Below are 14,015 nucleotides of genomic sequence, written 5' to 3'. Positions count from 1 at the left end.
GTTGCCTAATATCGACCAGCACGTCAATCAGACAGATGGTAAAAAAGTCTTATTACTTTTCAATGCAATTTTAGGACGAACTAAGCCCAACTCGACCATCACCACAGGGGAAATTTTTTTTTTTTTTTTTTTTGTAAAGCTATGGGATATTAAAACATAGGAAAATGCTAAAAAAAAGTAAATGATAAAAAAATCCCTTCTAATGGTTTGACAATTATTCGACTACCACATTGAATATTCCAAATAAGTTGATAAACTGAAATATTTTCGTGTAATTTATCATGTTACAAACCTTTTATGATTAAATTGTATCTGATAGACTTAAATATTGACATTTTTGCACGTTATTTGCAATTATGTTAGTAACAAAATAAATATTTGACATAATTGATGTTTGAAAGGTTGGATATTACAGCTAAATAATGAATCAAATAACATCAAACAAGTTTGTTTAAATTTTATGTTAGGTAGCGTAAATCGACAGATGACATCACTACCAAGCATGCAATGATTAAGAAGTACTAAAAACCTTGACACGTCAAACGACGACAAATAGCAAAACGGAGGGAATCGCCATCAACTTAAAAGATGCTCAAGAACATAATGAAATGCGTCCCGATAAGTGCATTTATAAGAGTTGGACAAGGGATGAATCAACCGTCAAGAGCCCGTATAACCTCCTTATCAGTCTCCAATTTCTCAAGAAAACTTCTAAATGGTACCAAAATTCAAATCCCTCTCATCAACTTATCAGGAAATGACAAGTACAAGACTTTCCAGTCCTAATGTTTTATCATCCTAAAAAACGATAAATTAGACCTCGGAAACATTTGATATGAGGCAAACATAACTTTGCCACGTGGAACCGCAAAAGCCCGAACCTACCCTCTAAAAATAGAATATGTAGCGTCTTCTCATCCAACGAACAACAAAACGACTACGTACTAGAAGCTTGACTCGAGAAGCCTCGTTAGACACAGTCAAGGATCCAGCATTGCCACGATCACACTCGATCTCGGAAATCTTGGACTAGATGGCCTTGAGAGATATCAAACCTCGATATCTAGGCTCACTCCCTCCTATCAATAGGAGACACGTGATCCACACTACTCCACAATATGTAACCATCTTTTACGGCTCAACATTATTATAAATAAAATAACCTTAATTCGAGGTAAACAGATTCATTAATTTTTATATTAAGGTTGATTTTGATCATTTTTTAGTCTTTTCCACGAAACTGACTTACACATTGGAATGCAGTTATCATTTCACTATGAATTTTCAAAATTCAACTGCGTCACATACTCTGGTAATATCTACATTAAAAAATAAAATAAAAACAAACAACAAACACGATGTCCTTATCGTACATTGCAATTTACGGAGTTCTTTTTGGGCATATGTTGCCCACGAACTAACCGTTCGTAACCGCCGAATAACTGCTCCAACACAAAGGTCAAACTCACTTCTACTCTAAAATTTTCAATCTGTACAGAAAAATGCAGTTTCAGTCTGTCTCTGTCACTATCAAATATGGCAATCATTATTCACATATGCACTCTTGTTTTCCTCATGTTTTCGCTTTCCCTCTCATCCTCCGCTATTGAACCTTCAGACTCCGGTACGCTTTCCTCTCTTACTCCATTCTGATGTAAAAGAAAAAAAGAGTGAAAAAACTGACATCTTTGCGTTTTCTGTAGATAAACCAAAAGTACCAAATTTCGCCTTCAGTTGGTTAGACAATAATAACACTTTTAAAGCTGGTGATAGTGCAGCCATTAAGATTGTAGTACTAGGAGAGTTTGACAGTAAAGGAAATGCTTCACTTGATAAAAAAGCTTTCAATCCTATACTTACAGTTAATGATAAGAAAGGGAACAGTTCTTTTGTATCTGGGGTCTTCCTTGATACTGCAGGGGATACCACCACCTGGAAACTTATTTTCGTTCCAATCAGAGTTGGGGTTTTTAATGTCTTCATCAATGATGATGTTTTCAGAGTGTTTGATTCATCTCTCCATTTCAATGTTGTACCAGGTTTAGCTTTCAACTTTTCTTTTTACTTTTGCCCTTTACATGCTCGAGATAATGCTTCTTTGGAGGTTTTATTTTTTCTTATTAACTCTGTCTAGAGGCTGTTGTTAGCAAATAAAAGTAAAGGCTTTATCTATTTAGAAAAGCTGAATTTGTTGCAAGCATATTGAAAATGTTATATGTATCAATGACTTAATGAAAGACTAGGCATTGTTTTCTACCCTTGTGGACTTTTCATGTGATAATGCTCATTGTTCAGTAATCCCAATTTTAGCAAGATAAAATGATATTTCTCTTAAGGATGTTCATAATGTCAATCAAGTACCTAAAGATTAATGGAGGCTGATTCCTGCTGTTCTTTTGGATTGAAGGGAAAATCTATCCATCTGTCTGCACAGCTTCATGGATGGGAGCCTTGAATGAGTTTGAAGCTGGATCAGAAGCCACGTTCTTAGTTGTTCCTAGGGATGCATTTGGGAATGATGTTTCTTCAAGTGGAGAGGAATTACGTCCTCTTAATTTTACCTTGTCTGCTCTTTATGAAAATGGCTCCCTTGCTAGTGTGCCAAACATCTCCTATGTAGGTTGGAATGGTTTTGGCTTTATCGTCATCAAGTTCATTGCAGAAAAAGCTGGAACCCTTTTTCTGGAGGTCAAAGGAGGAAATCAAACTTTGAATGGGTCTCCACTTCCATTTGAAGTGAATCCAGGTGATGTGCTATATTTTCTATCATTTGCCGATACCATGTTTTTAGAGGTTCCAATTTCTTTTAGAAGAGCAAGGTACTTATAACTTCACAAATGATGAAAAACTATGTCTTGTTGTTTAGCCTAGATGTTAGAGTTGTCACTTAAAGCAATGAGTCATTTGATTCTCTTTAACACAAACTTAGCATGCAGTTTGTTTGTTTATGTAACTTCAATTATACATTTAGCTGTACTCTTTGGTTCATTTTCAACTGGCTTTCTTTCAGGTCCTCTAGATGTTTCCAACTGCCTGGCATTCTGGAACTTTGAGACAAATATGTGGCAGATTTTTTCCAAGATGCAAGTTTTTATACGTCAACAAGATCAATATGGAAACCTTGTTTCTGGATTTTATGATTTTGATGCTGATGTTATTGAGAAGGAGACAAATCTCTCTATCCCTATTTCAGATCTGCATTTTGCAGAAGTTATGCCAGGGACTCAATTGTTCTCTTTCAGTCTATTGGAACCAGGAAATTTTGTGCTCACTATATCTGATGTGAATCACAATAGAAGCATCTATAAAATGCCGTTTGAATACACCGTTTTCATAGGTAAGTGAATTTTAGCTGCCAGTGATTAGGATGGCAGGGTTGGGTCCGTTGTTCAAACACCATATGCATAATAAGCATATTTAAGATATTTGATTTCTTGGCGCTTAGGTTCTCAAGTTTAAAGTTTTTGATTAGAGATTTGTGATTATGCTTCAGTTGCTGATACATAATTTAATGTTGTAACTTCCGTCTGAAGTGGATGAATTTCCAATTGGATAGGTTATTGTGATGGATCAGCCAGTGTTGTCAATGGATCTGGTTTAAATGATTCAGTTGCTGGCGAGGTCGCAGAGTTCTCAATCTATTTGATTGACAAATTTCAGTATCCTGCTTTTGTTGAAGTAGAAAGCATTCAAATACAGATAGGTGAAGGAAATTCATCTTATCGTGTACAGCCAAGCATTCATCCAAGGATTAATGGTACCTGAAAATTTAACAACTATTGGTTGTTTCTTATTGATGAGAAATATTAGTAGCAGTTTACAAAAATGGACACATCTCTAATATAGGGAGCGAACCTGATCGAGAGCTTAGCTTCAACGGAATTAGCCAAACAGAAATATCTCCTGCAACATCTGTTCTACCAAATAACATTGTATGTTTTCCATTTTTACATGCACCCTTCAGGTCATTGTTCACATTCTTAATTTTCTTCTTTTATTCTTCTCTTGGTTCAGTCTGCTGGACGCTCAAAAGCTTTGGAAAGTGCCTTTATTGTAGATTATAAGCCTGAGAAGAGTGGGATATATGAAATATATGTATTTTGTGGAAATATTTTGCTGGGTGGCGGCCAGGCATTCAGAAAGGAAGTTAAAGCAGGTATTTTCAGTTGGTCAGCTTGATTTTTCTAAAGTTCTCTCTTTTGTATGCCCCTATTACCCATCAATAATCAGTAATTTCCGAAATGAAGGAATTATGTGTCTTTATTGTTTCAAAGATTTCAGATGGATGGAACCAAGGTTTTGAATGACTAGAATAAATATAATTGTTTCACTTCAGCAGTTTCAGACGTAAAGAATTTCCTTTTTAACCATAATAATGGTCAAACAATGACAAGTTTAATGTTTTAAAAACATTCCTCAGGAATACCTATTCTATTCCCTGACTATTCCGGGAACCAAACGGAACCTTAATGTAGAATGACCGGCTAAAATTGGAAGTAGAATGACTGGCTAAAATTGGATGCAAATTCAGAACCAAAAAGTGGCTCTAGCTTCTTGATTTACTTTTTCATTGGATGAAATATGTTGGTCTGAGGTCCTCATGTAGTTGTAGAGTATCAGTATATCATCAATTTGTAACCAGGTTTTTTTCTCACTTTGCGTAGCCAATGTTGATGTGTCACTCTCAAAAGTTGTGAAATCTGACCCGAAGGTACCAAAGCTGATAGAAAATGAAATAGTGGTGCAATTGATGGATGCATTTTCTAATCCTGTCCTGTCCCAACAATCACGGCTGAAACTAGAGATTGCTTCAGTTAATAGGTCTGGTTTTTCAGATGGGATGTTTGTAGATAACAATGATGGGTCATATTCTTGTCAATATCAAACTAAGGATGTTGGAACCTATGAGATGTGCGTCTCAGTTGATGACAAGCATTTGACACCCTGCCCCTTTGGGATCAACGTTTACAGTGGTAAGTTACGACAGCAGCATTACATATGATAGTATGATTCAATCTTCCTTTACTGAGAACTACCACGTGAACCTATCCTTCTATAGCTAGATGAACTTGGTTTATTCTATTATTTTATAACAATCTCTACTAAATTATTTAAAACCTTTATATGCTTAAAGTTTGGCTCAGTTGATTTATCAGGTTTAAAGAAACAAGCTAGATATGCGAAGTTTGCAGGAAATGTATTGAGTTTTGGCATTTGGAGTTGGTCAATGATTGAGAATTGGAAGTTTAGGCGTCACCAACAATCAACTAAGATGCTGACTTTAGGATAGTGTAGTTTACCTTTGCATTGGTCAGTTTTTAGTGACTGGTGAGTTATGAGCAAGAGTTCTAGCACATACAATGTCCTCTTGCTCCTCCTTAGAGAACTGAATTTTATTTTTATTTTAAGATATATGATTTTCAACTTTGTGCTTTCTTTTCTTCTTTTTCCGCAGAATAATAATTGATCATTTTATTATTGGCATAATGAAAGCACTTCCTTCATTTTTTTCACCCTTTCTGCACATCGAGAGCTCTATATATTATGTGGATAAAATAGAATGTATTTTTGAGAATTTTACTTCCATGTCTTCCAGGTGAATCTTTTAGGGACTAAGGCTTTGTTGTTGTTGTTGTTTGTCTTCCAGGTGAATATTTTCCTAAAGCCTATGATGATGAAGTTTCTGTGTGGGACGATGAGTCGGTTGCTTTTGATGTTTTGGCAAATGACTTCTTCGCTGGAAACGATGCAAGTATTGTTGAATTCTCCAAAGTAAGACTTCATTTTTATCCCCTTAGATTTCTCTCTTATCCTAAGTAAAAGGACCCTTACTTTTATGTTTCTGTTTCTATGTGCATTCATTTATTAAATAGACACTCTACATATGTAAAATTTCCTAACATACTGATTACATCCAAGCCAAAGTTCCCTCAAATTGTATATGTGTGAATTATTAAGTAATATTTACTACCTGAAATGAAGAACTTCATATCTACACTTTTTCATGACATGGGAAATTGGATAGCTAATGGCATCATTTGGCATGCATTTGAGATTGTGCTGATTTTTAAGATTTATCCTTTGGAATAGTTTGCACGAAAAATTTAGTTGATGTTTTTATATTTTGGTTTTTCAGCCAGAGCGTGGTTCCCTTTTACAATATGGGCGTTTCTTTAGATACACACCTTATCAAGATTATTATGGCAATGACTCTTTTATGTATACAATGTTGGATGTAAATGGAAATGCTGCTTCTGCTGTTGTAAACATTTCTATTCTTAATATTCCACCCCAATTTATTTCATTTCTAGATCAATTACAAGCAACTGAGGACATTATAAGCCGGTAATGACCCTTCTGTTATTTAAACTTCCATTTATGAGCTCAACATTTTGGAGGTTTAATTTGGATGACGTTTCCTTGGTGGATGACCTGTTCTTGCTCTTGAAAGTGGTTTACACGGATTCAAGATTAGGTATTCTGATCCAGTGGAGAAAATCTCTCTCATTCTGAGTGCTGACTCTGGGACTCTGCTTTTGTCTCCGATGCTAATGCAATTTCGGCAGCCAATTTGGGAAGAGTTCTCTGTGAAAAGAGATGATAATAAAGCCAAGAGTTTGATCCTAGAGGGCTGTGTAGAAGTGCTCAATGAAGCCCTTCAGTCAGTTCATTATCTTGGGTACTGTCTACTTTCTTTTTGGTATAAAAAAAACTGTATATTATGTTTATGCAATATGATTCTTAGTATTTTATATATTTACACATATATTACTTGTTTATATTTGATTTGTTTTTTTGTGCGTTATTCAGAAATCAGAATTTCAGCGGTGAAGATATTATTCGAATTTCTCTCAACAACACAAATGGGAAAAATAATTTGGAAGTTCCAGTTCTTGTGGAACCTATTAATGATCCTCCATATATTACTGTACCTAAGTTTATTTTATTGAAGGGCAATGGCGAAAAGTCACTGATCTTTGATAAAGATAAAGACAAGTTTGAATTTTATGTTGGAGATCCCGATACTTCTGACTTTCCTGGTATGCATATGGAAGATTACTTTGGTTATTGAAGTTTGTTGGGGATTAAAATTTTTATGCCAAGTTTAACTGAGCAAAAATGAATTTTCCATTAGTTAAGGCAGATGCTTATACTCTTAATAGGCTAAATGGAAATTATACAAACCTTTACTTTCTATATTTTATTGCTTGGAAATTGTTTTTCGGGGAATAAACTTTGTGCTTGTGGGCTATGTTTCAGGCAAAGAGTCTCACTTCATCGTCACATTTTCGGTGGAAGTTGATGATGGTTTTCTGGAAACTACTTTACCAGCTGAGCTCATAGACACTACTGAGCTGAAGCTAGTAAACAGTTATCAGTGGCAACCTCTTCAGACATATGTTTCTATCTCGAAACATTTTGCAGTCAGAGGTAATGGGATCAGATTTCGGGGCACAATTAACGAATGCAACCTTGTCATGCAACACCTCTTGTACCATGTGAGTAATCTTGTTTACTTTGAAGTTTTGGAACTACATATGAATTGCATTTTACCATATATATTTGATGCATGATCTGCCTGTGGCTGCAAGAAGCATTAACTTAATGGCATTAATAATATAGGATTACAAATTCTAGTCATTAGATAAATAAACTCTCATCTTAGTCCTTATCTATCCAATTCAACATAATTTGGTTTCTCTGTTCTTATCTTTCTTTTCAGAATAAGGGAGGAGAAGATGACGCAGTGTTATCAGTGAAATTAAACGATATGGGGCACTATGGGTGTTATTCTGATTGTGTTGAAAAGATGTCAATGCCTCTGCATGCTGAGGCTGTTGTAAATCTTATACGACGAACACCAATAAATTCATTAGCAGCTCACAGTAAGTGCAAAAGTTGATGCAAACTCTAGTATTAGAAAAGTTTTGTTACAGATGCCATCTTTGTTATTCATTTTTCGAGGTCTTTCGAAGCTTTGCTTGATCATTTTGTTTGTAGTTCTGTCACGTGTTCTAGTTATGTGTTGCGAATTAACTGAATATTGGAGATCATTTTGTGAGTGCAGCTCTTGGGTCAGCTGTGATACTTGAATTTCTTATGGTGCTTTGTCTTGGAGTAATTCTTCTATTCTTCACTTGCAAATGTGCAATTCTTCTTGTGAATGAAAAAAGAAGCAGAATGGTCCAGAAATCCCAGGAGACCAGTGTACCAAATATGCTGAAGGAATCTGTAAGTTATTTGTTGATTTTTTCTTCACTTTCTGAATTAGTTAATGTAGAAAAGTGTTTCATACATACACTTGTTTGATAGCTTATATGGAGCATGTGTTGTTGTATAACTTGTTTGAATTGCTATTTGCAGTCAACTAACAATTTATCTGAGAACAAAACATCCTTCACTGGATACTGTTCAAGACTTCTTCCACGCCGCGGTCGACCCTCTAACGTAAGAAAGAAATAGCTTCCATGGAAACAAATTGTATATTCAAGGCAGAGAAATGGATTTTAACTTTTCTGTAACATACTTAGGCTTCACTATCAAAATCCTTATGTAACTATTTGTCACCTTCAAAAGATTCTTCCTGGTTTTCTCCTACCTGCTAAAAGATTCTTCAAAAAACTGACCCTCTAATTATTTATCATCATGATAATATATGATTAAGTAGATATATTATGTCACGCATGCAAGAAACAAGGAGGATTTATTGAGTAATTATATTATGCTTAGAAGCTGTAATATTTGATAGTTAGTTATTGATGTGATTTACATTCTGTTACTCCAATTCCTAAAGGTTGTTAGCCTATTTTGGCATGTAATGAATTAGTTAGATAGCTGTTATGTCACAACTGTGCCCTGTAAACGTATTGACCTCATCTCTATATAGAGCTCATTCATTAGTATCTATTAATGAATTCAGTATTAATTCCTCATATTCTTTCTTCTTTTCTCTCTCTTTCTCTCTCCTAAATTCCCCTGCAATTCTGTTCTTCTTAATTCTAATCACTATGATATTAATTCAGAACTTAGTTCTGACATTAGTATCGAAGGTTCTCCTTTCTATGGGCATTCAGTGAATGGTAAATCCCACTTATAGAAAAACCAGCAGTTCTATGACAAATTTGAGGTCACAGTAGAAAAGTGTCAGGTTTGTGCCCTCTAGTTATTACTGAATAGAGAGATTTAGGAAAGAAAAAAGAAAAATAGAAGAGAATAGAGAGAATAAAAGGAATTCTTGTAATTTCATAGATAGATAGTATGAGGAAGGTGGTCCTGATATAGCAGCCAGTACAGCTGCCACCCAAAAGGCTAACAACCCACATAAGACAATTAGACTGACCTCACTACAAAAAGGCATAATAACCATTTAACTAACAAAACAGATAAATAAAATAATAATAATAGCAGATTATCATAACCAGACCTTAAACTTTCTTACGCCTTGCATACGTGACAAAAAGTTAGAGCAGATGCAGACTCAACTTGAAGAAGTGCAATCTAATCAACAACGGAGAATTGAATCCATACATATGGAACAGTCTCAACAGCGGACGAATCAAATAAATTCTAAACAAGCCCTTGAAGATCTAGTTCACAAATCCATATCAACCTTAGCTGAACTCATTCAACCCGACTCTCATCCCTTCTCCTAGCAAAACTGATAGATTACGTAAATATTAGTTAGAATATTTACATAATCTTGTATTTTAGGATTAGCATATATTTAGCATATATTATGATAAATTAGCATATATTGTGGTAAATTAGCTCCTTAATTCTAACTAGCATATATTATGGTAATTTACCATATATTGCGGTAAATTAGCTCCTTAATTCTAGCATAACTCTAGCCTAAAATGTAGTAGTATTATTTGTATAAATAATCAAGGAAATCAATGAGATGATTTTACGGAAAACAATTCTTTCAAAAACACCAAACTCATCACTTAACCAAAACAAAGGAACCCTTGGTAGCTCACCTACCAGACTCCAAACTGGAGAACAACTAACATCACAGAACCCTTCCTTTAACAAAATGCTACCCAAATTTGAGCTGCCTTCTTTCAATGGCACTGAAGTAGAAAACTGGGTGAGTAAATGTTCTAAGTACTTCCGGTTGTTGAAGTTGCTAATGATAGGAAAGTTTTATTAACTACATTGCTTCTCCAAGGAAGAGCTGAGAAATGGTATAAGAACTAGATTCCTAGCCATCCTAGAGCAATTTGGGAGGAATTTGTAGAAGCTGTGGAAAAATGTTTCTAGGAAATTAAAGTGGAAGATGTGGTGTAATTAATGACTCAGCTGAAACAAACCTCAACTGTGGCTGAATACCAAGATGAATTTGAAGCCCTCAAGCTAAGGATGGAAAAGGTGCATCCCACCCTGACTGAAACCTTCTTTGTAGCTAGTTTCATCACAGTAGCAAACCTGAAATAAGGTCTACAGTGTGATCTAAGGAACTTACCAACATTTACACAACCCTTAAATAGGCCAAACACCAGGAAATACATTTACAAGATTTCCCAGAAGCACTCAAACCCAAACCTAATTTTGGATCTCCCACTACAAATAAACCCTGGATACCCCATCTCCCCTACCAAGCCAAATATTGTTGTACAACTACAGTTAGCAGCCCTGTATACAAGCTTCCTGAACCTAAAACTCAAACCTTACCTTACTCCCTCCATTTCAAAATAATTTTCACATTTGACTAAATTACAGTACCAAAGAAATTATTGGTTTACATTGAATCTATAGAAAATGGATTAAAATACCCTTATTATACTCTATGTAGCATTCACCACAATCAATAAAAAATTGCTCAATTAATACTCAGTGGATTTAGATCTCGAAAGTTGATAGACTAAAGAAAAATATCCATGCAATTCTATGCCATAATGTAAAACTGCTCAATTAATACTCCATGCAACTCTTTGGAACGAAAATTCATTAGGTACTCCAAAAGCTTTCAAAAACCAAAATTTTCAAAAGATTTTTTCATTCTTCCCCCAAAATCTTCCACCAATTTTACATTCTAAAATTTTGAAATATTTCTACCTATATAAATTAAGAACTAATCCCGCCAAAATCATAAACCAATATGAATACAAGCAAAAAACATCAAAGGCCTTCGGTTCAAATAGAGTTAAAAATGTAGAGACAACCCATTCTAACAATGATATTGTTTTGGCTAATTTTAACACTGAAGTAAATGGACTTCCTGACATGAATTTCAGTCCAAATTCCCCCCATGATTGAGGTATCTTCATCCATCTGCCACTTTTTAAACTTAAACAAAGATCTAATCGAAGTGGGTGATATTGAATTAGAAATATTTTTGGAGCAAGAAACACATAATGGTAAGTAAATTTTCTTTATATCTTCATTATTTATGACTACATATGTTTCTATTGTTGTAGCACTTCCTTATTTCTTTTTCCTTAACAGAGAATGCCAATAATGATTGTTCACATGTGGACCTACCGGAAAATTCACAAGCAGTAAGAAAATACCAATTCTTAAACAATGATGAACGCGAGACAATATGTACAATTCTGCTACAGAGTACGAGTACGAGTGATGGAAAATTGGGGTTTGGGGTGATAAAATTGGTGGATGGAATATTTAAATGTCACGAAAACTGTCGAACGCATGTGGAAGCTTTTAAAAGGAAATGAGCATACTACTTATGTCACAGGAAAAAAGGAAATTGTGGTCGTAAGCGATCTCAATTTGATTATGATCGATTTTGTGCAATTCCTCTACATCACGAACCATCATTGCTTCTTCAGCTTCTGCCATGAACATGGCTGAAGCAACATTCTTTTGACACTTGAAGTGTGGAGATATAAGATGACACATAAATGCTATCAAGCCTTGCTTGAAGGATGAAAATAAAATATCTCAACTACGGTTTTGCCTATCGATGCTTGATCAAAGTACCATACCACATGATCCATTTTTTACGGGGATGAAGAATAATGTTCATATTGATGAAAAATGTTGAGAATTATTGCAAAATAAGAACTTCATCGTAAAAGTAATGTTCTTAGTTGCTTTAGCTCGAATAAGTTTGATGAACAAGGCAATGAACTTTTTTCGAAAAACATAGGTGTATTTTCTTTTGTCACTCTAGAACCGGCCAAAAGGAGCAGCTTTAACAGAGTTGCTAGAACCTTAGAAACCAAACCGATAACTTTAGTAAAAAAGAGATGTTATTACTAATTAGGTCTTTCTTGCTTGGAAAGGTCTTTCCCGTAATTAAGGAAAAATGTCTGAGAGATGATGTGGGGAATCCAATATTCATTTAACAAGATAATGCAAGGACACATATTGATCCTAATGATGATGAATTTTGTCGTATTGCTACATAAGACGGTTTTGATATTTGTTTGATGTGCCAACCTACAAATTCTCCCGATTTGAATGTTTGGACCTTGGGTTTTTTTTAATGCTATCCAATCCTTAGAGCATAAGACAACCCCAAAACCGTTAAAGAGCTTATGAGTGCTGTTAAGACGTCATTTGAAGATTTTTCTATGATAAGGTCTAATCATATATTTTTAACATTACAATTATGTATTGATACCCTAAGAAATATTCTATAGAAACATCCTTTATTCGTGGATCAATATCACCATTCAGATCCAGAAGATTCACAGGAAGCGTCCTATCTAGAGAAAGAAATATTCCCTAAAGATGCAAATAACACCCTTCAGCCACGTGGAAGAATCCCCGCAGTCCATCCCAATAGCCATATGGTTGAGAAGGTGTAACCGTTGGATCAAGATCAACGGTTGTGCAAAGGACAGAGGACACATGACGGAGTGCATCGCCTGACATTTAGAGACCTGAAAGCCCTAGACACAATGAAACAATGACACCTGGCAGTATGCTTGCTATATGGCAGGGTGCACCACCTGACGACATCTGAATCTGAACTTGACAAAGCCAATAGAAGGCTAACATGTGTCTGATGACTCATTAGGACATATTCCTAGAATGACAAGGATTACCCCTTGATAGTCACTATAAATAGAAAAGGTATATGATGCAAATGAGATATGTAAACACAACAAATGTCAATACTTTGATTATCTTCAACCTTTGATAACTTAAGCAGTGAAGCGGGTTCGACGGACTCTAACGCCCTCTGACCGGTCGTTATTCTTATGTCAAGCCAATGAAGAAAGTTCCAGAAGATCATTCAGATACAATGACATCATTGGTGTGGTGAGTATGGAATTTATTCATCCTCCATAAGAGCAATTAACTCTAGGAGCATCGACCAGTCGACCTCTAGGGCCAATCATCTAAGAGGAGGGCATGGCGGAATCCAAGCCAAATTCTCGACTGGTCTCCCATGAGAAATGCCATGTGAAGCCTATGCACCAGCAACCAACAGGCAGTTTAGCCAAAACCTCAAATTGAATGAAAGTTAGTTACAAATAATTTTGTGATATTCTTTCCCATCAAATGAAAGTCATAAAAATTGAATGAAACTAAATCAAAACAAATTATTTCCCACAATTTTAGAATTGAATGAAACTAAATCCAAGTTTTTTTTTTTGGGAGAGGAGGGGTTCGGTTTTAGTCGAAAGATAATCCTCTTCTTTGCTTTTTCCAATATTATTGGGCTCGGACCGGAGCATTCATGTCGCCCACGTCGTGCGGGTGCACCCCTAACCCGATGGTGGAACGACTGCAACCCCCCCCTGCGCGTGAGAGAGCCTTTGCCTTAGCAATTACTTAAAGGTTTGTGAAGACCATTTACTTATAAACTAGTTAACATTCTCATTTCTTTCCTATGTGGGATAATAATGCTTAGTTTATTATAAAGTATTTCAAGTAGTTCACTTTAAGCGTTAATTTCTCATTCATCACTTGTCCGTTTTGAGTTTATAATATACCGTTAAAAAGATCGCATGTCATAGAATACATTTACATATTTCAAGTTATTCTAAATTCTATTTATCCGTTATATATTTAAGTCTCAAGTTGAGAAAAAATAACAA

General features: G+C 35.2%; 1 protein-coding gene across 1 annotated transcript; it reads left to right on the top strand.

Annotated features, from left to right (window-relative positions):
• The first annotated feature begins 1,536 nt into the window (after nucleotides 1-1,536).
• On the top strand, nucleotides 1,537-8,618 carry LOC136203913 (protein GAMETE EXPRESSED 2). The gene is given in 16 exon segments (XM_065995136.1): nucleotides 1,537-1,654; nucleotides 1,716-2,039; nucleotides 2,408-2,746; nucleotides 3,011-3,337; nucleotides 3,557-3,757; nucleotides 3,847-3,932; nucleotides 4,015-4,156; nucleotides 4,665-4,973; nucleotides 5,648-5,772; nucleotides 6,137-6,345; nucleotides 6,452-6,679; nucleotides 6,811-7,040; nucleotides 7,261-7,499; nucleotides 7,730-7,886; nucleotides 8,069-8,232; nucleotides 8,365-8,618. Coding segments are annotated over 16 exon segments (3,297 nt in total). The 3' UTR covers nucleotides 8,464-8,618.
• The last annotated feature ends 5,397 nt before the right edge of the window (nucleotides 8,619-14,015 follow it).

The sequence above is a fragment of the Euphorbia lathyris genome, chromosome 8 (assembly GCF_963576675.1).
Source record: "Euphorbia lathyris chromosome 8, ddEupLath1.1, whole genome shotgun sequence".
In the NCBI taxonomy this organism is placed as follows: domain Eukaryota; kingdom Viridiplantae; phylum Streptophyta; class Magnoliopsida; order Malpighiales; family Euphorbiaceae; genus Euphorbia; species Euphorbia lathyris.
This window is presented reverse-complemented; position numbering and strand designations above follow the sequence as displayed.